General features: G+C 40.2%; 1 protein-coding gene across 1 annotated transcript in view; it reads left to right on the top strand.

Annotated features, from left to right (window-relative positions):
* The window catches only part of LOC124787646 (uncharacterized protein CG13380), an 89,380-nt gene extending 63,221 nt beyond the window's left edge, over positions 1-26,159 (top strand). The window contains exon 3 of the mRNA XM_047254432.1: positions 26,032-26,159. Within this exon, the coding sequence (XP_047110388.1) occupies positions 26,032-26,115 (84 nt within the window). The 3' untranslated portion in view covers positions 26,116-26,159. The remainder of the gene's footprint in view (positions 1-26,031) is intronic.
* Positions 26,160-26,843: the final 684 nt, after the last annotated feature.

Here is a 26,843-nt window from a genome sequence, read left to right as displayed (position 1 = left end):
TAAAACTCCATCGTGCAGTATTACTGACTCTGGACAGTGCATCCTCACCCACAACTTTACCATGGCAACCAGTTACTTCAAGTCATCAAAATTTTCAAATTTTTAGCCATTTTATTTGACAGTAAGTAGATATTGTTACCACAAGTATGACAGCTCAAGGGAAATTGTAAGAGGAAACTTAATACTCTCAGACTTCTCAGCAGCAGATTTTTTCTGTGGTTCTACAAAGCTTTGATCATTTATCATGGGGACTACAGATGCACTGCTTTCTGGTTGGCAGCACCATCGGTCTTGAGCATTTTAATTCGCATCCACCCCAGTTGTGCACAGTTGGCAACTGTGGTATGTACCCAGTCCTATGATTTGGATGGATCTCTTTTTTGGCCCTAAGGAAAATGCTAACTCCACCAGTCTCGGATGCCTATTCCACTCAGTTCTCTGTGACTACCACAATTTGACATGGGTCTACACATATGGTTTGAGAACCAACAATAGGTTTGGTTACACTTTTTCAGCCACAAGAGAAAAAACAGGCTTTGTAATACATTAAATTTCTCACAACGAAGAACTTGGTGATTTGTAGAAACTCGGAGCTGCTCGCAAGGTATATCTCAATGCCACTCCAGAAATGTTTTGGTCACTAACATCCAAGATCTAGTACTAGACGTCCAGCCGCAGAACCATCGTAACACTCATCTGGACATTGAGCCACATGGGTATTCCAGGAAATGGATGACATGTGAATGCAACTGTGACATCAAACTCGGAAAATGTGGGATATGGAAGGGGAGATTTGTAACCTGATTTGATGCGTCCCTTAATATTTGCGTGCTGATTTTGAACAGATAAATGGAAAAAAGCCATTGAGCTTCTTTTTAAGATGAACTAACTGCTGTCTCAAGCTTAAATGAAAACAGCCATGTGTGATTTATTGGGATACTCAAGATCTACATGCCTTTCCTGATCTGCACTAATTCTATCTCTCCAGCTGGTATAACATATTACATACCCAGTCTTTGAAGGACAAGGAAGAAGTTGATTCAGCTGTAAATAATCATGCAACATGTCTGGTGAAAACAAACTATATTGTGGAGACACTCTGTCCTCGAGTTAAGTTGGTGTACTTAAGTAACATTTTTAAATCAGAGACAAATGTACCATGCAACAGAATTCAGAGCCTGCACTAGAGCCACTAATTTCAAGCAATCTTCATCTCGTGTAAAGTGGATTAGTGTTGCCAGTGAAATATCAAATAAAATATACTACTGCCAAGTGGGACTTTATAAACAAAATGCCAGGATAGTTCTGATACTGGTTATCACCGGAACCCACAATATTCTCCACTAGCATAAAAATTAAAAAACACATTCGCAACCAGAAGCCATCTGTGATTACCGGCCACAACACTGTGCATGTACACAGTAAGTGGACAAGCATCATCCTACTGTCCTGTACCAGTGTGACAGATGACATAATAGCTTGACATTAGCTTTGTTCATCTGATCTAACCATGTGCAAATCTGTAGTTATTGTCACCATCTAAAGCATAACTTGTAAACACAGATAAGTCACTTCTTACATGACTGTTCATATTTATATGATGCAAACAGCAGATGAACTACAAAAAAGGTTCTTGTGTCACTGAGGTTGGGCTGCCATCAGCTACAGGTCTATTCTCAGTCAACACTCATCATAATCTGCCCAGACCAAGGGACTATGATCTCTATTTATAACTTTTTAGCAGACTGTGGTGTCTGCCACACTACTTTTCCTAACATACACACTTTTGATGCAGCACATTTGTTCTTCATGCTTAAACTCTCTTGAAACACTTCTTGTAATAATTTTGTGATTGCTCTGTCCACTGCAAAACATACTTTTTCGACATAACTACTTTTCTTCTCCCATGTTTCGGGGCCAAGGATGAGTCCATTTGACGGTTGGTACATCTTATATTCCCACTAAAATTGCATCTTACTTACTTTTTGCCACAGAAGTATTCTGTTCCAGGTTTCCAGTATTCTCCAAATGCTTCCCTTTTGCCCCACTAAGACCCCACACCTAGACGACTTGTATCTTTCTCGTGTGTGCTACGCCCACACACATGGCAATTGGCAATCATGGAATATGCACCACCCTGAATTCTGAAGTGCTACTCCAGTAAAATTTGTGTAACTCTCTAAGTTAAACAATGCACGTATTCTTACTGTGCTTAATAGATTATATTGTCATTCAGAAATGAATGTGGTCATTAAAATAGCATATAACTGCCCTGTTTCACCTCACCTCCATTGATTTTAAAACTTTAGGTGGTTTGGCAATTAATAAATAAACCACAAATTTTAGTAAAAAAGGGTGTCTTCACTGCAACCCCAAAAACCTTATTCTTAGAGTAACTCTTTCAACCTGCTTTTACGTTTTGTCTTATTTATAAATTTTCACTTATTCTAGATCATTGTGGGCCATATTAAATCATACTTACCCTGCTACTGTAACTTGAGGCACTCAAATGGGGAGCAGAAGATTTAAGTACTGGTGACAAACAGAAAACAAATCAGATACACAACTTTCAAACATTACACACTTATTTGCAACGACGACAATGATAACAGCAGGAACTACTACTACTACTACTACTACTACTACTAACTAGTACTAGTAGTAGTAGTAGTAGTAGTAGTAGTTCATAAATTAAGGATAATGCTGATACATGGTGAAACAACGCTCTGGTGGGCGGTTTGTGGGTTTAAATAACCTCAGGGTATGACCATGCGGTGCATTTCACCTATGGTCATCGCACAGAGGCACTGGCAGCAGTCCATGTACGCAGAGGTGTGTTGGTGTATGTCAGAGTACGGTGCAGCAAGTAAGTGTGCAGATGTTTTCAGACGTGATAATGGTGGCTTTGTGTTGAAAATGGTTCAAAGAACACACATTGATGATGTTATGAGGGGTAGAATACTAGGGCAACTGGAGGCTGGTCAAACACAGCAGGTCGTAGCACGGGCCCTCCGTGTGCCACAAAGTGTGATCTCAAGATTATGGCAACGATTCCAAAAGAGAGGAAATGTGTCCAGGCACTACAGTACGGGACGTCCACAGTGTACAACACCACAAGAAGACCGATATCTCGCCATCAGTGCCCGCAGACGGCCACGGAGCACTGCAGGTAGCCTTGCTCGGGACCTTACAGTAGCCACTGGAACAGTTTTCTCCAGACACACAGTCGACAGACGACTGAACAGACATGGTTTATTTGCCCGGAGACCTGCAAGGTGCATTCCACTGACCGCTGGTCACAGGAGAGCCCGTAAAGCCTGGTGTCAAGAACACAGTACATGGTCATTGGAACAGTGGTCCCAGGTTATGTTCACTGACGACTCCAGGTATACTCTGAACAGTGATTCTCCCCAGGTTTTCATTTGGCGTGAACCAGGAACCAGATATCGACCCCCTTACTGTCCTTGAAGGGGACCTGTATGGACGTCTTGGTTTGATGGCGTAGGATGGGATTATGATTGGTGCACTTACACCCCTGCATGTCTTTGACAGAGGAACTGTAACAGGTCAGGTGCATCGGGATGTCATTTTGCACCAGTATGTCCGCCTTTTCAGGAGTGCAGTGGGTCCCACCTTCCTCCTGATGGATGATAACGCACGGCCGCACCGAGCTGCCGTCATGGAGGAGTACCTTGAAACAGAAGACATCAGGCAAATGGAGTGGCCTGCCTGTTCTCCAGACCTAAACCCCATTGAGCACGTCTGGGATGCTCTCGGTCGACGTATCTCTACACATCTTCAAACCCCTAGGACACTTCAGGAGCTCTGACAGGCACTGGTGCAAGAATGGGAGGCTATACCTCAGCAGCTGCTCGACCACCAGATCCAGAGTATGCCAACCCGTTGTGCGTTCTGTGTGCGTGTGCATGGTGATCATATCCCATATTGACATCGGGATACATGTGCAGGAAACAGTGGCGTTTTGTAGCACGTGTTTTGGGACGGTTTTGGCAACTTATCACCATACTGTGGACTTACAGATTTGTGTTGTGTGTGTGTTCCCTATGTGCCTATACTATTAGAACCAGTTTTGTGTAGTGCCACGTTGTGTGGCACCACATTCTGCAATTATCCTTAATTTATGAGCATGAGTGTAGTAGTAGTAGTAGTAGTAGTAGGGTAGTAGTAGTAGTAGTACTTCTGTATTTTCCTCACTTCATCATTAATCTCACTTTTTAAGATGCTTTCACACTTATTGATTGGCGACTCCATAGTGTCCTGTGCACTACGACCAGATAATGGGTATACTTGGAAGGAGAGACAGCATTGGTCGTATATTTTTATTATCGCAAAATCGATTTTCAGTCACTTAGTGAACATCTTCAGTGCTGTAATATATAACTTAAATTAGTAAGCACTGGTGTCAATAAGCTTACGGCGATCACATAGGGACAGAAGTGTGGAGGAGGTAGGATGCCACTGGATTGTTGTGATGCGCTTTCCTCCTTCATATGTCTGCAAATGAAGAGTGCGTCGACAATTCCCCATTCTCTGTACCCCAGTACATCACAAAATGCAACTACAGGGTGTTTTTACAAAGTTGTAAGTATTCTTCTGCAGCAGACATGCATGACGACGTTTATTTTCCACAAAGTGTGTTAACACTACATGAAATACAGATGTGAATTGCTAATAATAATAAAGCAAGAAATGCGTAAGGACAGAAGCTACGTAAATTGCTTCATACTGTCCTGTGCTGTTAGAGGGGAAATGGATTCTTATTCATCCTGTATGTTAGCTGTAGCATTCCTCCAGGAAAGGCAACTCCCCCCCCCCTCTTCCCTCCCCCATGAGGCTTCAGTTCACCGACTGACTACACAGTTCCAGCATTTCCTGTCCAGTTCTCTCATGTGAGTAGACAAAGCAATTTCACTAATCGGGTGTTTATATAGTAGAGTTATTTTCAGTTTATTTAGTGAGTAGTTATTTGCAGTTGTTACAGGAACTGTTATAAAATTCCACAGCTGGAACTGTCAACTGTATCACACTGAGAAGTTTGTTGCAAGGGTAACATGATGGCAAAAGGTGTTTGAGAATGGCTGGAACACTTTTCACAGCGTGAGGGATATCAAATGCATCATATTAGCATCAGCTGTCTCATCTGAAGAGGCCCCCTCTGTAATGAAAGTAGAACACCTATGCACCATAAGTCAAGCAATGCAATACAGAAGTTTACTGTTCTAAATTTGAACATGATCAGTCCTACTCCATCAGACATATTGATACGTACCTTGCAAAATACACTGTGGAGATGTGGTAACTGGCTCCACTCACAAGAGGAGGACTCCTACTCCTCATTGCCGAATTCCTCCAAATTTATGGTACATGTAGTGCGTGCTGAGACAAGAAAGTGTCCAAGTGGAAACTCCAGATGGCCAGGCATTTAGGAAATAAATGAATTTTGATACAAATCTATCAGTGTGTTGCACCTTATCAATTGTCTCTCTGACAGTGCGTTTAGGAAGAGGTGTTTGGCTCAGCAGTAAGAGACGGGATTCGCATTGAAGGGGCCTCTGGTTCGACTCTGTCCAGTAGCCAATATTTTTGTACTCCTGGGCAATGCATACACTACAGACATCATAATTAACCACATCATCATATAGGTTATTTTATTAATTTATATAAGCACAAAAAGTATAGGCATAAGGTGAAACGCGGGACTGCAAACATTTAAAAAGGGATTGTAGTTAACACGTACACGGGAATGTCGTGTATGTAAATCGATACTTCCGTTCTCTTGCAATTAATCAACTACATGTACTGGAGTGATATTCATGAAAGAAACGAGAAGCAATAATTTTGACCGTATCTTGCACACGTTATAAGTGCCGCCTTTTTGCAGTGACGGTTTTTTTGATGACTCCGTTGAAAAACAAACTTGATTGACATTGTGAAAACACCTTCTTTCATCGCACAGTCCAGCAGTGAACCACGCATAACACAGGATGTCACTGAATATGTGCGACAATAGCTGGTTATGTATAATGGAATGTAGTTTGATGTAAGCTTCTCGGGAAGTGATTTCTTCTTCTTCTCTCTCTGAGATAAGCACAGTTTTGACATTTTTTAGTTAGATTGTTTATGTGACGATAAAAATATACACCACAGGGTTGCACTAGTGGCATACATTTGGGGGGGGGGGGGGAGGAATTACTTTGATACTGCACGGTGGCAGTCCGTCTTCATCTTGGAACTGTTCGCTGTATGTTTGTCGATTTGTTTGTCCTCCCCATGAGTCAATCAACAGAAGAAATTTATTCTCTTGCACATAGGGCTTCATCACACCAGTTAAATATCTTTTGTACAAGTCTGTTGTCAGTTTACCAGATTTTGAAGAAATAACATTTGTATATTTTGCTGCGTACGCATGTACTGATATTTTAACACTTGGTCCAAAAGACCCAGTACTCCTGTAGGCACGTGTTGACATGTGGCAATAGTTTCCTGAAAGGCTCGTAGCATATTGTGCTGTATAGGAGTGTGTTACTTTGTTCATATCCTTTCATTTCACGCACAAGTTTCGACCCATGATGTTCTAGGGTTCGGTCATATGTCGACTGGTACTGACAGCCTGGAAAGACAGGGTGTATACGACCCGGGAGATCCGGGAAAAACCCGGAATTTTTTAGAATTCCGGGAATTTTTCGTTGTTTTTAGTGTTCAGTTAAATTTTTGTAATTTTGACTGGTAAGAATCGATACTCTAACAAAGGATATTACTGTATCACACTACTGCAGAATAATACTGCAACAATGAAACGTGAACGAGAAAAAATATGAAAATAAAATATAAATTGCAAAGGAAATGTGCCATATACAACAACAAAACACAGTGCTCACACAAGCGTTTGCCAACAGTAAAATGTCTCAACGGTGTTAGGAAGACTATGCAATGCTTCATAACAACAAATTGCCTCCGATGAGCGTGACGTTACAATTGTTTATATTATATTCGTTTTAGCAGTTACGAGCGGACTCATGCTCATGCGCAGTTGAGTGGCGTATGAGTTTTATCGCCTCCCCCTTCTGGCTACAGAAATGTGGCTGTTGGCTGTGTAAGCAGTCGCAGCAAGCAGCTAGATGTAACCGGGAAAAAATTTACTGCCGTGCCCAAGCTGCCAGATTCACGCATGCGCAGCAGGCTCGGATCTATGACAATTGTGTGAGGAGGGGGGGGGGGGGGCGGGGCGGGCATCAAATTCATATTCTTGAGGAGAAAAAAAACCTGTTTCACAAAGCGCCTAGCATCCAGCGCATGTTGGTCTATCGATTATTCATATGATTTTGAAACGCATCCTTTTTGGTTTTTGAACACACTGTAAGTTGATTAGTGAATGAATCATAAGTTGATTTTTGAACGCGTGCGTAGTGTACGTGATGTCTATCAGGGTAATCCTAGTCGCATCTAGAAATAGACTTTCCTGCAGGCAAAAGAGGACCGTGCTATACGAGTGAACACCGATTGCTGTCTGATTATGTTGTTGATTAGGTTGATCAGCGTTGTTATAATTACTAGGGAAATCCATAGATTCAGTCTACCAGAGTGGAAATAAACGACTAACAGGAATAACAGGTAAGAAAGATTATGCACTATCTTCTCGGTGTATCCAAGAAAATTAAATTTTGTCAGAAAATCTTTGGCCAGATCACTACAGTAGTAAGGGCCAGTTGTACAGTCCCCGTCTAGCAGCCGCTTAAGTTCTGTTCTGGAAGTAGCGCGGAAAATGGTTTGTAAGAATATAACAACGCCTAACCGGAGAATAATCAGGGATAAGTAAACCAGTGATTCTGGCTGGGTTAGTGAAGTTAACCGGCGAATAAGTTTTGACAAAGGCAGGATTAGTTCCAGAATTAGTCATGACATGATTGTTTGTTAGAAAGAGGAAGGAGAAGAAACGCTGACATCACAGAAATTAAGGAAGAATATGACGATTCCAAATATATATAGAAATCTCGTACTACTACTACTACTACTACTTTTCGATCTCATGCTCGGGAAACTGGAGCGTATGAATGAAATGTGAAACTATTTTCTAACATAAAGCTTTTTGCTTGTAGTAGGCCTAATAGGCATTTTATGTCGGTTTCGTGAATTATATTCCGTCGTGTTATAAAAATGACCATTTGTGCCAAAACAGTCTCGTTTATTTGGCGTGTGTTACAATTTCGGCAGTGTTAGAAACGCCTATTTTGTTTTATCTAGCAGACAGTGGCAAAATACACGCAATCAGATCGAGAAACCATACCAGTCTTGGGTATTGTTTGTATTAACAGCTTACGCAGTATTAGACAACGATATTTCGATTTTTCATGTAGCAGAACGTTTGACGAACTTCGATGAGGTACTGTCTTGCTTGTCTCTTGTCTTTACTGGGTTTATGTATCCTATATTTAATTTTATGTCACCCAAAACAGAAAGTAATTAGCTAACAGGCAATAAAGAGTGCAGATTTTCTGAAGAGTTCTTCTCCCGATTACAAAATGAGGGTGTTTTTTTAAGAAAAAAAGGCAGGATGTCAAACCGGGCGACTGGGAGCAGGAGCCACTGTCCCAAATATAGTTTGATGGCATCCAGTACAAAATATACACGTTTCAATTCCACGGAGCAAAATACAGTGACGTGCGATAGAAGAATGCTGCACTCTGGCACACTTAAGACCAAATAACATTTCTTACATTTCCTCGAACATATATGTTTTATGTATCAGACTCTCCAGAAAGATGTGCTCTACAAAAGGAACATAGTATTGAAAACTAGGTGTTTTTTTTTTAAATTTTTGACTTATCTCAAACGCTTGAGGGAGGGGGACGGGGGGTGGGGGGCGCCACTATCTTAGTATTGCCCCGGTTCGGAAATATCGTAGATCCGGGGCTGATGGGCAGAGCAGTCTGAGATATAGTGGGGAAGTGCGTAGTCTCCACGTGACCCGTGGTAACATTTAGTAATTTTGCTGTTTCCTCTTCGTTTACTGCTCTCACTTCAAATGAAAACAAAACGGATTCCTGTGGCCGGGAACTATCAAGTGAATTAAAATACATTCACATAATTACGGAAGGCTAATATATGTTATTAGTTTCAGATTTTATTTTATTTCCACTTTTCTGACAGCCATGCATTAATCGCCTTGTAGAACAATGAAGTTATTTTTGTCGGTTTGCTAAAGAAATTCGGTTTTTATTAATCTTTTTACGCTGAGGCAGTCAATGTGTTTGAAACGAAGTTTTTAGTTCCACACTATTGGCTAATTTCAACTGCTCGCTGCATTTTAAGTGCACGTTTCCCTCTTCTAGCACGTATGGCATTATGCCGTAATAAAGAAACAAAAATGAGTTAATACAGTACTGGTACTCCAAGAAAATTTACGTCCCGAAACCCACATTGAAAAGCTTAATATCAGATCGAAGCCTACTTCATTGGGAATCTGGATATACGAATGTGCTATTTAAGTATACACTTCAAATGTGCCATTTTAATGTCGTTCACGAAATTCCGATGCTCTTGGAGTATCCTCTGATGTGTTGTTTCTTTTATGACATAATGTAAGATCTTTTAATGTTTTACACGTACGAACATACAGGCTTCCTGCGTCATAGCAGCTGCCAAAGCACGGTGGCGCTCTCTTGACGACTACTGAAACGAACATATTTCTAACCGGTCGCGGGAAAATATTGCGAATATTGGTTTGAAAAGCGTTACTTTCTTAGTAAATTTTCTTTTACGCAGGCTGAAATGTGTGCGAGAATGTACGATAAATTTCTTAAATCAGAGCGTTTGATGACAAGCCGTTTTGAACGCAGAAGATCAGACATTCATGTCGTTATTATGAGCAAATTGATGTAGTGCTACGGGAAGCTCTCTCTCCTCTGCGGTAGCTAATTTATTTGTGGAAAACTTCGAGGACAAGTCATTGGAGTCGGCTAAAAATTTTATTGGCACAATTGTCTGATATATGTTAAAGTGTAACACGCACAATGAAGATCAACATTATATGTGAAAGCTTAGCTTCTCTTGCAACTTATTAACCTTAGAGACCAATATTATATGTAGCAGCTTTGCTTTTCTTGTAGCAACACTATGTATATTAATTTAAAACATTAACTTTTCCTGTTTGTGTATATGCGCTACTTAACAGTGATGTTACTATTAGCTGACTGCATCACGTGTCCTGTGGTCTAAATAACCACTGTCATCGACTGGCGGGATCACGTGACATGAGCTATGACTGGCTTTCAAAAGCGCATCAATCTCGATTACAGTGGTTTGGAAAGTAACATGCGGTGTTTGGTGGAATTCAAATTTATACTTTCGTAATACGAACATATGCAGCGTACATATTGCTGCACATCAAAAACCTTTCCAAACCGGGTTTTCTTTCCTGAGTTTCGTTTTCTAAAGTGCCGGGAAATTCTACGCCCGTGTATAAAAACATAACCTTTCAAAGGATTGATAAGTTTTACAGTTCCGAGGGAAAATATACTGTCACATAATAACACGGAAAAAGTGTGTTTTTAACCGGGAAATCCGGGAAAAATCCGGGAATTTTTTTCCTTGTCCACGTATACACCCTGAAAGAGAAGTTATGACAGTGCAAAGAGTATGTTGATTGATGTAGACAAATGAAACATGTGGCTTACCTGTCTGACAGATGTTGATAACAAAGTCCTTGCCATAGTTGGGAATAAAAGCTAGAGTCTGGCTACAGAAATCCTCTGCCACAGCAAGGGTTTCCTCGGTAGTAGTAGTCTCTCTTTAAAGCTTTCTCTGTCAGATTTTATGCCTTTTTTTAAACCCCCTGACCCACGTTGCTGAAGTTTTGAATTCCAAATCTGGAAAGTGTCTCACAGCAGCAAGTGCCCATTGTTGCAAGTTTCTAGTAGTGACATGCTGGTTACAGCTTTGTGCTTCTACGAAGTGAACATACGTCCAGCAATCAGTTGTGTGATATTTGTCGTTCAGAGTTCCGCCCTGTTTAATATGTTCTTCCCAAATTCTCAAATCCTACATATGCTTCAAGCGAGACGCACATTTTGTTTGCAGACTCTTCAACTACCACTTTGGATGTGTTTTTGCAGGATTAACCGTCATTATTTTGTAATCATGTGGAACGGATTCTGGATTTTCTTTCATTTTTTTGGCATTGGATTAGTAGTCATCACTTGACGAAATGCCACACTTAATGTCTGCATATTCACATTCCTAGGCGACGTTGTCGAACCGAATCAACTCCTCGTTACATACAAAGGTATATTTGGATAAAATCTCTAGTATTTTCTGGTGTATTTTATTTGCCATCTGAATGTGTTCTTCGGTTATTACCGTGGAACCTCCTAATGTGATCAGATCCTCTTTTGGTCAAATATTGTAAACATAAATCAGCGCAGTCTTCAATCGTCGCTTCGATGCATCGCTGTGGAGGCTGTTATCTTCTGGCTCCTGTTCTTTATCTACCAACGTTCCAGGCATGTTAAGATTTTCACTTTTGTACGACATTTTCGATCTTTCCACAATATTTGCCTCCAGTGTTCTCACAATACAGTTGTTTTGTCTGCAATGATTGTGATATTTCCCAGAAAATTCGCACACTAATCTCGCCGGTGAACGATTTACCTGGCTGGCATTGTCCCTTAACTATTGTAAATCAATAAAACAAGACATTGATGATTAAGGCACACGTCAGCGGCAAAGTTCACAACACGAAAGCTATACCAGTTCAAAGCACTGTCATAAGTGTGCAAATAACCATGTCCAGAGCGAGTATCCACGAGAGTGAGCCCAGTATTCTTAGCTCAGTATATGAGGTGCATTCAAGTTCTAAGGCCTCCGATTTTTTTTCTAATTAACTACTCACCCGAAATCGATGAAACTGGAGTTACTTCTCGACGTAATCGCCCTGGAGACGTACACATTTTTCACAATGCTGATGCCATGATTCCATGGCAGCGGCGAAGGCTTCTTTAGGAGTCTGTTTTGACCACTGGAAAATCGCTGAGGCAATAGCAGCACGGCTGGTGAATGTGCGGCCACGGAGAGTGTCTTTCATTGTTGGAAAAAGCCAAAAGTCACTAGGAGCCAGGTCAGGTGAGTAGGGAGCATGAGGAATCACTTCAAAGTTGTTATCACGAAGAAACTGTTGCGTAACGTTAGCTCGATGTGCGGGTGCGTTGTCTCGGTGAAACAGCACACGCGCAACCCTTCCCGGACGTTTTTGTTGCAGTGCAGGCAGGAATTTGTACTTCAAAATATTTTCGTAGGATGCACCTGTTACCGTAGTGCCCTTTGGAACGCAATGGGTAAGGATTACGCCCTCGCTGTCCCAGAACGTGGACACCATCATTTTTTCAGCACTGGCGGTTACCCGAAATTTTTTTGGTGGCGGTGAATGTGTGTGCTTCCATTGAGCTGACTGGCGCTTTGTTTCTGGATTGAAAAATGGCTTCCACGTCTCATCCATTGTCACAACCGATGAAAAGAAAGTCCCATTCATGCTGTCGTTGCGCGTCAACATTGCTCGGCAACATGCCACACGGGCAGCCGTGTGGTCGTCCGTCAGCATTCGTGGCACCCACCTGGATGACACTTTCCGCATTTTCCGGTCGTCATGCAGGATTGTGTGCACAGAACCCACAGAAATGCCAACTCTGGAGGCGATCTGTTCAACAGTCATTCGGCGATCCCCCAAAACAATTCTCTCCACTTTCTCGATCATGTCGTCAGTCCGGCTTGTGCGAGCCCGAGGTTGTTTCAGTTTGTTGTCACATGATGTTCTGCCTTCATTAAACTGTCACACCCACGAACGCACTTTCGACACATCCATAACTCCATCACCACATGTCTCCTTCAACTGTCGATGAATTTCAATTGGTTTGACACCACGCAAATTCAGAAAATGAATGATTGCACACTGTTCAAGTAAGGAAAATGTCGCCATTAAAAGTATTTAAAACAGTTCTCATTCTCGCCGCTGGTGGTAAAATTCCATCTGCCGTACGGTGCTGCCATCTCTGGGACGTATTGACAATGAATGCGGCCTCATTTAAAACAATGCGCATGTTTCTATCTCTTTCCAGGCAGAGGAAAAAAAAAAAAGAAAATGGAGGCCGTATGACTTGAATGCACCTCGTACAGTCGGCAGCACAGTATGTAATGGAACCTGAATGTATGGTGACGGATGATATGTTGTCTGGTAGCGGCCTTTATGTAGCTGCCCGTTGTTCAGGCTGACGTTTTTGGGGCTGGTGGTGTTTCTGCCAACAGCGCCACCAAGGCCAAATTACTCACTGTATAAAATTATTCATGTTTGTACCTTATGGACCATTAACAACCACAAGTTTGTAAGATAATGTGCTTGATTTAAAGAGTGACGTCCCATGCTGATGTTCTGCATGTAGAAATGCAGAATAACCTGTATGATGTTGCGGTTAATTGTGATGTCAGTAGTGTAGGCATTGCCAAGGAGCACAAAAATGTCTGCTACTGTGCGGAGTTGAACCCCATGATACATTCAGTATGATTCTGTTCTCTTACCGCTGAGCCAAACACCGCTTCCTAAACACACTGTCACAGGGACAATTGATAACATGCACATGGCGATAGATCCGCATCAAAATTCCTTTTATTTCCTCAACACTTGGCCGTCTCAAGTTCCCACTAGGGCACTTCCACGTCTCATCACACCCTGCATGTACCATGAATTTGGACAAATTCGGCTATGATGATTTGTGGAGTCTAACAAATCACAACTAATGGTGAAGAGTGTGCAGTAACTTTGTTGTCATTCATTAATTCACCACCAAATGACTACAAAACTGTTAACAGTACACTGTCAATGATAGACAACAGAAGGTGTCACATTTACCAACCCAGTTCCTCTGTCACCAACACTACATAGATCACTGACAACATCACACTGAAAAATTAAACTCCTACCTTCTATTGTTTATAGGAACTTATTTTATGTAAAAGCTCACTTGACATCTGCAAATAAGTACTCACTTAATAAAGTGCAAATAACTTTAATATTTTCTCTACTTACATAAGAGAACTGTCTGAAAAGTGAGCAGTGCTTGTGGTGGGAAAGGTTACCTTTCCAAGAAGAACGCTACAGCTGCCATATAGGATGAGTAAGAGTCAATTTCCCCTCCTAACAGTGTACAACAGTGAGCAATGATTTAAGTCAAATCTGGTCATATGGTTCTCTTGTGCTCATTGTTATGCCATTTAGCAACTCGTATCTTCTGTACTTTATATAGTGTTAATGCACTTCATGGAAAATGGACACCCCCGCCCTGCCCCCAGGCATGTTACTGATTTATACGGAGAGCTGCAGAAGAGTTGATATAACTTCCTAAAACACCTTTCAGTAGGGGTTTCTTGTGATGTAGTGGGGTAGAGAGAAAAGAGAATCATCTGCTTGCTCTTCATTTTGCAGACTTGTAAAGGAGGGATGTGCATGACAACAATCCAGCGATCTACCTTCTCTCTCGTGACTACTCTCCCACCCTAGCCTCCCACCTGCTGCACCCTTTCCAACCCATCACTCCCCTGAACACAGTTCATCTCTTAATAAGGCTCTATCACACTTACACGTGGTACACACATTTATCCTTTGTTCTTAACCCACTTCATTCAGCAATAAACATCAATTTTATACCGTTAAACCACTATTTTTAATAATCTGCAATTTTTCTGGCACCTGTAATGCAGAAACTGTTAGTCCCAGAGAAAATTAAGGTTTTTTTTTTCTTTTTTTTTAGAGGTTATAAAGAAAACAAAAAATGACCTATAAGTGCCCCACCCCCACCACTAAGCTCGCACCCAGCAAGTCAGGTTTTTTAATACGTTGCGACTGCGTGAATTTTTCCACCTTGCTGACCTTTTTTGGTCTTCATTGACTGGGCTAGTTCTCACTTCGAACTTACTTCAGTCCCTGATTGTATGTACACCAAAACTTCTGTTCTACAATGGTGCTCTTTGCTGTTCAGTTCATTGAATTTAAAAACAAAAAACTGATTTTCTACTACATTAGTGTTCAAGGCAGCTTAGTCCAATACTATACATACAAAAAGTTAACACACATACTATTAAGCATTTGTGACTTAGTTTATTTTACTATACTCCAGTCGGTATATTAAGCTTTTCTAATGTTTATTCAATAAAAATGACATTATGCTATCAAATATTCATTTCAGTATTACTTGTGACCTTCTGTCTTCACCTCAGTTTCTTGCTTTTTTACCTTTTACAAACTGAAAACTTCGCACAACTCTTCAACTGGTAGGCCTTCAACATTGTTCATACTGTAATCCGTTTCTCTTGCATGGAATGTTAAAGGTTGATCTGTTTGTTTACTGGTAAAAAGAGAAAGCTGAATTATCGTAATGACTGAAGCCGAGATGAAAACAGGCATAATCAGTTTCTGTTGGCTCATTGCTGACAGGGTGGTGCATGACTGTGAGAAGAAATATCAGTAATTCAATGCCAATATTTGCTTTGAGTTGTGATGATTTTTAAAAAGGTATCAGACTTTCTAACATGAATTCAGAATAAATACAGTTCCTGTTGTTGACCGTGTAACTTGCATTAAAGCTGCAGCAATGGCATCTGATTAGTAGCATAACCATTTTAGTAACATCCAATTTAACACGAATTGCTCCATTAAGAGGCTGCAAAAACATTTAAACATTAGTTAGGACAATGAATATGATAATATTAGGTCAAACATTGTAACTTTCCAGCAAATATTATTAATCTAAGTTATTCAAAGAAACAAATGAGACTACCTTATGCTTTGGACAGAGAAAGCCAACAAAAAAGTGCTACAGGAAGCTGACAGACTCAGCAATTGCTTTTTAAACAAAGTCAGAACGAAATTTCTATCATAGAGTATATACATTTCAAAGATGTTTTTAACATTATCTGAGAATTTGTTAGGCTTATATCATTTCTCATATATTGTTCTATTATTATACCAGTGGTCACTGGCTGTCTATGCCATCATTCTTCTATGGGTCAGTTTTCTCTCTGTCTTACACTATAGTTCTGATCCAGTTTTTCATTTAACACACAACTTCAGGTCACTTGTTTTCTATGACCTTCTGTGTTTATACCTGTATACATGAAAATTCATCCAAAAACAATATTTAAGCCTCAAACTTATCCTGCCACCAAATATACCTTCAGTAGCAAAACCTTAAAATCAAAACTCTAATGAAAGAAAGAGGATAGAACAAGGAATAGAGTAGACCAAGGAAAGAAGAGTTCTCTCTCATAGCAAGAGTTCACGCTGCCACCTACCTATGAAATTTCCAACAGCCAGGAAACCCTCTACATACAGTTGTTCAAATTTTAAGTAATATACCTCTCCAAATATAATAAATTCTTACCTCCAAAACATCTTTTTGAACACTAAGTGATAGGCATTGGGTTCTATCTTTCATTTCCACCACCACCAAATTGCTGGACTGAAATAGGGTAGGCCTGACCTCGTTGTCATGTCTTTTCGTCCACTAATTTGCTTTCCTTGACATTTTATCATTTGGTATTTTCTTCACTACTTTTTGGTCAGTATTTGCGTCACAGGGAGACCGACTTTGTTTACAGTGTTCATTGGCTTTCTGCCAAACATCACTTTGCATGGTGTGAATCATATAGTCTCTTATCAAAGGTTATTAATTACTTCTTCACATGCTTGGAATGAGAATTGCCCAGGACATGGTTCTCCCATGATAAAACATTCTGTATAACCTGTTCAGCTCTTTCATTATCTGATCTCTCGGGTTGCCTCGTGGAAAATACAGTAAATTTTTGATATGCCGAATGTTGTTTCTTTGCAGCATTTCTTCAAATTCCTTTGCAGCAAAGTCTACACCATAGGAACTGTTTGCACAGAATAATCCTCCTGCATCTTATCAGCCAATACTTTGGCATTTGCTATGTGTATAGAGTAAAACTGCATGTTTGGAGAAAACGTCTAACATGACAAAAGTCTAGGTGCACCTGCCTGCAGATACTGGCAATGGCTGGAACAAATCCACTGCAGATAACTGTCAAGTGTCTGCACTCAACAGGGGCAAGGCCATGGGCCTGGTGGAATTCTAGTACAATTCCACATAAAATACGCAAAAGAATTTGCCTCTCTTCTAGCAGCTGTGTACCATAGGTCTCTGGAGGGACAAAGCATGCCAAATAACTGGTACGAAAGCACAGGGCAGTCCCTTTTTCCAGAATGGTCAACGAACAGACACATGAAATGTTGGTCTTTTGTAGAATTTTGGACCATGTTTTATGCTTGCATTTTATGAAGTTTCTGGAGACTGAAAATCTCCTTTATACCAATCAGCATGGGTTCAGAGAACTATCATATGGAACCCATCTCGTCCTGTTCATCCAAAAGACCCAGAAAGCAATAGATAAAGGTAGATGGCTTGTTCCTCGACTTCCAGAAGTGTTCAGTAGAGTTCCGCCCTACTGCCACATAATTAACAAAATGCAAGTGTACAGAATATCAGACCAACTGTGTGACTGGATTGAAGACTTCCTAGCAAACAGAACACAATGTCATTCTCAATTGGGAGAAGTCGTCAGACACAAGTTATTTTGGGCATACCACAAGGGAGTGCTACAGGACCATTACTTTTCATAGCATATATAAAAGACATAATGAATAACGTTGGAAGTTCCATAAGGCCTTAAGAGGATTATGGTGTTGTATACAGAAAAGTTTGTGGTAGAAAACTACACTGAAATGCAGAAATACTGGCATTAGATCGATGCTTGGTGGAAGTATTGTCAGTTGACGCTCAACATAAACAAATGAAACATATTGCACATCAGTGGAGTGTGTGTGTGTGTGTGTGTGTGTGTGTGTGTGTGTGTGTGTGTGTTCAATGTGGAGCAACCACAGGAAACCAGTTGCAGGTAAGGCAATGCCATACTGAAATTTATTGGAAGAAACCTCCGGAAGTGTAGTCCATTAATGGAGAGGTACCTAACAAAGTCCTTGTACTACCAATATTTTAATATTGCTTGTCATATTGTGGTCTATACCAAATAGGATTGATACAAGAAATAGAGAAGAGCAACATGCTTGGTTACAGATTCGTTTAGCAAGCATGAAAGTATCACAGAGGTGCCCAGGCAACATCAGTGACACATGCTGCAAGACAGTGGTTCTGCATCACGGTGTGGCTACTGTGAAAAATTCCAAGAGTGTACATTCCTAGGAGAAAATAACAAACCATTGTATTGCTTCATCCTTCATACATCTTTTGAAAACACCGTGAATTTTAATTTAGAAAAATTGGAACCGGCACAGAAGTTTACCAGTAATTGTTCGACTTGCAAATCATTCTCAACTGGAACAGGAAAGGTTGAAAGTGACACTGCTCCACAAAGTACCCTCTGCCACACACCATAAGGTGGTTTGTGGAGTATAGGTATTGACATATGCTCTGTGTGAACCACCCTCACTTTTTGGAATTGATTACATGCTACGATTCTCTCGTGTATCCGTCTCCACATGTTTTCAAAGATGACAGTTTCCTGCAATTTTATGATGCTTTCTTACACCAGTGTCCATAGCCATCATGTTTTGAGATGTTGGACCGGAAAGTGAAGCTTCCAATCCTCCACGTTGGCCCTTTTTTATAGAAGAGGGTATCTTACTGAAGTTTACAGTATATCCACACCTTAGTCTGTTGTTCAAACCTAGGATTTGTTTGACATATTTAAATCGTAATTTTGCTCCTTGTGCATCTCCCCACATATTCTTTGAATTGTAGCTTCATTCCTGGTCCCTTTCATGAATAACACTTTCAGACTTTGCGAAAAGGGCAACTGATCCTCAGGCTGCCCTCGGCAGCCAATATGAAGAGAGCGTCTACAGTAATATTTTCTCCCCCTTTCAAATGCCATATCTTGACATCAAACTGTAGATAAATCATCCACTAGCACAGTAGATACATCATCCACTGGCCACAGAACCTCTCCAGGAAACTGCAAATATTTTCTGTTCTGTTAATACCACTGTGTGAATTCCTAACAAATAACTTTCAAGTTTTGAAAGCCATAAGTGATGGCTAATGCTTCTTGTTCAGCTACACTATAATTTCTCATGATCGTCTCAGCATTATACTTGTAAATGCGATATTTCATGCATAGCTACTAACATGCATACCATCAAATTACAGTGTTCTTCCTAAGTCAGCATAGATAGAAGCACAACAGTGATATAAACTGTTTGTTGGTTCTTGAGTTAGGGGTCCAGTACCTGATGCACCTCCATAACAAATGCACAATACAAAAGGTACTATGCAGAACTGGTAGCTCTCTGTCTTCTTCAGCTTCCGGGCCTAAAGAACCTTTTCCAGAACTCCACTGCAAACATACAATTGATGTACTCATTTCTCGCCTATTGTTATTCCCCAGTCTAACATTGTAATGATTCATTTTGTACTGCTCTTTGAGAAGAAGCTACTGGAAAAGTCTTTTGCCACTTTGTAGGGATACTACCGCCTAATCTCTCTTTTGACAGATCTATCAAAAATTTTTGAGAAAGTAATGTATTCAAGAGTAGCCTCCCTTATTTGTAAAAATAAAATACTAACAAAATGTCAGTTTGGTTTCCAGAAAGTCTTAACAGAAAATGCTATATACGCTTTCACTGATCAAACATTAAATGCTCTGAATAACCGGACATCACCCATTGGTATTTTTTGTGATCTCTCAAAGGCCTTTGATTGTGTAAATCATGGAATTCTTTTAGATAAGCTAAATCATTATGGTTTGAGGGGGGCAGTGCACAAATGGTTTAATTCATACTTAACTGGAAGAATGCAGAAAGTTGAAATAAGTGGTTCATGTAATGTTAAAACAGCTGATTCCTCAAACTGTGGGTCCCACAGGGTTCGGTCTTTGGTCCTTTACTGTTCTTGATATACATTAATGACTTACCATTCCACACTGATGAAGATGCAAAGTTAGTTCTTTTTGCTGATGATACAAGTATAGTAATAACATCCAAAAACCAAGAACTAAGTGATGTAATTGTAAATGATGATTTTCACAAAATTGTTAAGTGGTTCTCAGCAAACGGACTCTCTTTAAATTTTGATAAAACACAGTATATACAGCTCCGTATAGTAAATGGCACAACTCCAGTAATAAATATAGACTTTGAACATAAGTCTGTAGCTAAGGTAGAATTTTCAAAATTTTTAGGTGTGTCCATTGATGAGAGGTTAAACTGGAAGCAACACAGTGATGGTCTGCTGAAATGTCTGAGTTCAGCTACATGTGCTATTAGGGTTATTGCAAATTTTAGTGATAAGAATCTCAGTAAATTAGCTTACTATGCCTACTTCCATTCACTGCTTTTGTGTGGCATCATATTCTGGGGTAATTCATCGTTGAGTAGAAAAGTATTCATTGCTCAAAAACGTGTAATCAGAATAATTGCTGGTGCCCACCCACGGTCATCCTGCAGACATCTATTTAAGGATCTAGGGATCCTCACATTAACCTCACAGTATATATATTCACTTATGAAATTTGTTGTTAATAATCCAACCCAGTTCAAAAGTAATAGCAGTGTGCCTAGCTATAACACCAGGAGAAAGGATGATCTTCACTATGCAGGGTTAAATCTGACTTTGGCACAGAAAGGGGTAAATTATGTTGCCACAAAAGTCTTTGGTCACCTACCAAACAGCATCAAGAGCCTGACAGTAGCCAACCAACATTTAAAAATAAATTAAAAGAATTTCTAGATGACAACTCCTTCTACACATTGGCTGAATTTTTAGATATAAATTAAGGGAGGGGAAAAAAACCAACTTAAACATTAGTGTCCTGCAATATTTTGTGTAATGTAATATCTTGTACAGACATCTTTTATTAACCTGACACGTTCCACATCATTACGAAGTGTCGTATTCATGATCAATCTAATCTAAAATCTAATAGCCACAAACTTTCCCTATGTGTTTATGGTAAGCCTACACTCAAAATCTATTGCTGCAGAAAAAGAAAATATTGCTAGTTTCTCAACAGGACTTCCTTTAAAGTTTATTTTTGTCTCTAACAGCATATCCATCTGATACAGGGCTTCCCAACCTTTTCAGCTGGTGGACCCCTTTTTCAATCGAAAATCCATGGCGGAACCCTAGTCAGTCAAGAGCACAGTAACTTTAAATTTTCAGAGCGAAACCCATGGGAACTGAAAGCTTCTTAAATCAAGTTCCATGTTCCCGACGACCCCACCCCGAAGTATCAATAGTCTTTGTTTAGAGATGAATGAAAAAAACTTGAAGGTCAAAAATCGACTTATGAAATAGGTAGTGCACTGACAAAGTAAGTTTTAACATTTAACGATGCCTGGGGCCGCATACGTGCCGGCGAGCACTGTGATTGGTCGACAAAGCTCGCTCCGCGCATGCCTAAAAGGTTTCAGCGCATCTAGCGCCATGAGCCGGCACACAAACGACCCCCGTATTGTTGCGAAGCAGTCGATCAGAGAAGCCGCATTCTAAACTGTGTATGCGTTCTCACTTAGGAACCGCAAAGGCTGCTTGGGAATACGACCTGAAGTAAAAGTACATGTTTTTCACACGAAAAAAATTGTGATTAATTTGATTTTTACATTTTTATTCAATAATTTTACTCATTATTTTACACGATTTGGTGAAGGGTGGCCGTGGACCCCCTAGGAAGAGCCGGTGGACCCCTAAGGGGTCCGCGGACCACACGTTGGGAATCCCTGATCTGATAGATCCTTTCAGCTCTCTTGTCCCTAATTCATTTTTGTTCTTCTAGAGGAGTTGCCTCTGTCTTATCTAAGCCTCTCTACATGAATTACATCTCTTGCTTACCATCGAACTCTTCTGTGTAATGAATTTCCAAGTACTCAAACACTGGTCCTTTCATTTTACAAAAGGCAATATGGTTCTTTTCACCTACCTGTATCTTCAGCTGACTGCATCAAAATCAAGTTTACAAGAAAAATGATTTAGAAAAATCCACACCTACGATCGTATATAAGCCATGCAATGGTTAATAATGGGCATGCTGTCTCAACATTATTAAATTTAAAAGGCAGCCTGATAGCTTTGAACAGCTGCTGGAATTGCTTCAAAATACTCGAGCAAAACTGCTGATATTTCCGAAGCACAATCTGTTAAGATTTTTGAAAGTACATCACAAATACTGGCCACTGTAATAGGTCTTATGTTAATCCTAGTTCGTACAGTATCATCATGGTGCAGTAAAGCTTCAGTCACTGCCCTGCGATCACTCTTTCTTAATAGTCTGCTTTACTTATTTACATTCACTTATGACACACTGTATTATATTTTGTGATAATACAGTCTATTCACAAAGAGTATTTTTAGCTCGGGAAAGAGCTGTTTGAGCAGTAAGTGGTGTAAGTGTGTGAACCTCAGTTAAAGTGTTATTTTAGGCTTGATGAGAGAAGCAGAGAAGTGAAAAAATGAGTTTACTTTCCAATTGACGTTACAAGGTTATGAGAAATCAGCTCAGTGAATTTCTGTACACTGCGTGAAATGCAAATTTGAAGGAAAGCTCAGATGCTACAGTTTCATTTCATGCCCTCTATCACTGCTGCCAATCTTCACTATACAGGGTGGTCCATTGATAGTGACCGGGCCAAATATCTCACGAAGTATCAAACGAAAAAACTACAAAACTACTATCTATCTTGAAGAGGGAAACCAGATGGCGCTATGGTTGGCCCGCTAGATGGCGCTGCCATAGGTCAAACGGATATCAACTACGTTTTTTAGATAGGAACCCCCATTTTTTATTACGTTTGCCTGTAGTAATTAAAGAAATATGAATGTTTCAGCTGGGCCACTTCTTCCGCTTTGTGATAGATGGCGCTGTAATAGTCGTAAACGTATTAGTATGTGGTATCAAGCAAAATTCCGCCAGTGCGAACGGTATTTGCTTCGTGATACATTACCCATGTTAAAATGGACTGTTTACAAATTGCAGAAAAGGTCAATATCGTGTTGGTGTATAGCTATTGTGATCAAAATGCCCAACGGGCGTGTGCTATGTTTGCTGCTCAGTATCCTGGACATCATCCAAGTGTCCGGACTGTTCGCCGGATAGTTAAGTTATTTAAGGAAACAGGAAGTGTTCAGCCACATGTGAAACATCAGCCACAACCTGCAACAAATGATGATGCCCAAGCAGGTGTTTCAGCTGCTGTTGCGGCTAATTCGCACATCAGTAGCAGACAAATTGCGAGAGAATCGGGAATCTCAAAAACGTCGGTGTTGAGAACGTTAATCAACATCGATTGCATCCGTACCATATTTCTATGTACCAGGAATTGCATGGCAATGACTTTGAACTTCGTGTACAGTTCTGCCACTGGGCAGAAGGGACATTACGGGACAATGACAGATTTTTTGCACGCGTTCTATTTAGCGACGAAGCGTCATTCACCAACAGCGGTAACGTAAACCGGCATAATATGCACTATTGAGTAACGAAAAATCCACGATGGCTGCGACAAGTGGAACAGCAGCGACCTTGGCGGGTTAATGTATGATGCGGCATTATGGGAGGAAGGATAATTGGCGCCCATTTTATCGATGACAATCTAAATGGTGCAGTGTATGCTGATTTTGTACGTAATGTTCCACCAATGTTACTACAAGATGTTGCACTGCATGACAGAATGACGATGTACTTCCAACATGATAGATGTCTGGCACACGGCTCGTGTGTGGTTGAAGCGGTATTGAATAGCGTATTTCATGACAGGTGGATTGGTGATTGAAGCGCCATACCGTGGCCCGCACATTCACCGGATCTGACGTCCCCATATTTCTTTCTGTGGGTAAAGTTGAAGTATATTTGCTGTTGTGATCCACCGACAATGCCTGACAATATGCGTCTGCGCATTGTCAATGCATGTGCGAACATTATTGAAGAAGGCGAACTACTCGATGTTGAGAGGAATGTTGTTCACGTATTGCCAAATGCATTGAGGTTGACGGACATCATTCTGAGCATTTATTGCATTAATGTGGTATTTACAGGTAATCACGCTGTAACAGCATGCGTTCTCAGAAATGATAAGTTCACAAAGATACATGTATCACATTGGAACAACCGAAATAAAATGTTCAAACGTACCTATGTTCTGTATTTTAAATTAAAAAACGTACCTGTTACCAACTGTCCGTCTAAAATTGTGAGCCATATGTTTGTGACTATTAAAGTGCCATCTATCACAAAGCGAAAAAAGTGGTCCAACTAAAACATTCATATTTCTTTACGTACTACACAAATATGTAATAAAAAATGGGGGTTCCTATTTAAAAAAACGCAGTTGATATCCGGTTTGATCTATGGCAGGACCATCTACCGGGCCAACGGTAGCGCCATCTGGTTTCCCCTTCAAGCTAAACAAGTTTTGTTCTTTGTAGTTCTTGCATTTGATGCTTATTTCGTGAGAGATTTGGTCCGGTCACGATCAATGGACCACCCTGTTTACAGTTTGTGGTGTGTGTGGTCCAAAGTATATACGCGAGTAGTGTATGTAGTTGTTGCAGCTGTATTGTGACAGATTTGAGCACGAAAGTCTTTAAAATGTTCTATCGCAAAATGCTTGTTTTATTTCCGTGTGACATCTCTGTCGTAACACGTCATCGGCATACACCTGCACTCCCATCGTTGAAGGGCCACTCATCCTCTCTACACATCCAGTAGCTGTGCTCATTTAGTGTGGAGTGGTGGCTGCTTTGGTAGTTGGGTGACCTATCAAGTCACCAGTAAGAGTTCACTACCTGGAAATGGGTGACATTTCCACGATTATGACTGAGCATATTGTTTGAGACTCAGTGTTTTAATTTAAAAGGTTGATGATTGATATTGTTGCTGAGTACAGTACGTCGGAAATATGTACAGAAAGATGAGATTGTGTTGTAAGTGGCACAAGAATAAGGAGTGTCTGGGCACCTTCATCATGTATTGACTCTGTCTGGAATACATTGTGTCAACTGTCTTGTTTTTCCATTACCGCTGCAACCTAGCGGTAGTTGTATCATAATTGCGCGGTGATGCTAAATGTTGCAAAGTGTGTTGGCAACACCAATTGTGGATTACGTCTGCATTTCCTCTTTTATGTCTCTCCTCTCCACAAATGCCTAAAGCATTAGCTTAATTGTGGTATGAACTGTCTGTCTTTTGTGCCACTCATAAACTCATTCAGTCACATCAAATGTCAATATAAAGAAAATGAGACAGTCAAGCAAGACGTTGAATAAGAACTTATAATCGAGGTAGACATTACTAGGAAGAAATGTAAAATCAGGGAATTTTTAGCATTGATCTTGTGGGTTTTTCACAGGGGCTTCAAATTTATGGTGTAGAATTGTGAAAAATGTAAAATCAGAGAATGTAATCTTGAATTTCCACTGTACACAACTTGCTCCTGGTACCGTGTTTAACAACACTGTAAACAAGTAACTTTAGACTAGGCTTCCTGAATCTCTCTTAGTTTATGAGTGTGATATGCAACAAGTGTTACCAGTAACCTTTAGAACTAAAATGAATTATACCCAAATTAGATTTCTCTATTCATAACAGATGACTTGGTGCAAGTGTTACTGTTTATCTGAAATGTTTTTCAAGTTATAGTCACTTATAAATTTGACAACAGCATTAATTTGCAGACAGTTTACACTCTTGTTAATGGAGGAAAATAATGTGACGTGGTATATTATTTACAGTAACTGTAAATCACACATGCTGATTAATTAATATATCACGTTCGTGAAAAGCGTAGGTTGCAGCGCTGTCACCTAAAATGACAGTACCACAATTTTATTTTTTATTCATTTTCTAGAAATGCTTTTATTGTAAATAGCAACATTTGCCAAAACTTGTAAACTTTGTGAATCTCCTAGGATAATAAGTAACAGCAGTTTTGTTTTGTTACAGACAATATTCTTGATGGATATCTACCAGTGTCCAAAGTGCAAAGCTTTCATCCATATGATGGAGGAAACCCCATTTACAGCATAAGGCAAAATTTGTGTGTTGTTTCCAAATATTAATTTATTTTGATAGTAATGTTATTATGTACAGTAATTTGTAAAATAATAATGATTTGTTCTATGTACAATTGTCATAACTGGAAATCGCATATGATATTCTTAACTAGCTTACCAATCAATAAAGCAATATATATTTAACATCAGTATTGTGTGTCCACGCCCACTGTTCCCATTAAAGGTTTCCGACATTTTTACATGCAGTTATCCTCAGAAATGTTCATGCATGTGCTCTCCTTTCATTACTTAAGACTTCCTTATTTTTGGCTCCCATTGTTATAATCTTTGTGGTATCATTTTAAATGATGGTGGAGGTTGGACGTTCCTCAATGTGGCATAAGACTGCCAACAAAGACAACATACAGCTTGTTTTTGCTGTCCTCTTGAACAGTGTCTCTGAAGCCAAACTTTCAGGAAACATTCCTCACACACAAATTAAGAAAAGATGTTATGTGGACATGTGTCCGGAAACGCTTAATTTCCATGCTAGAGCTCATTTTAGTTTCGTTCTTCCACCTACGCTCAATGGAGCATGTTATCATGATTTCATACGGGATACTCTACCTGTGCTGCTAGAACATGTGCCTTTACAAGTACGACACAACATGTGGTTCATGCACGATGCCCCCCTGCGGGTTCGGGGGTTAGAATAGGCCCGCGGTATTCCTGCCTGTCGTAAGAGGCGACTAAATGGAGTCT

The sequence above is a fragment of the Schistocerca piceifrons genome, chromosome 3 (genome assembly GCF_021461385.2).
Source record: "Schistocerca piceifrons isolate TAMUIC-IGC-003096 chromosome 3, iqSchPice1.1, whole genome shotgun sequence".
Classification (NCBI taxonomy): Eukaryota; Metazoa; Arthropoda; class Insecta; order Orthoptera; family Acrididae; genus Schistocerca; species Schistocerca piceifrons.
Note: the sequence above shows the minus strand (reverse complement) of the source record. Positions and strands in the feature narration are given on the sequence as shown.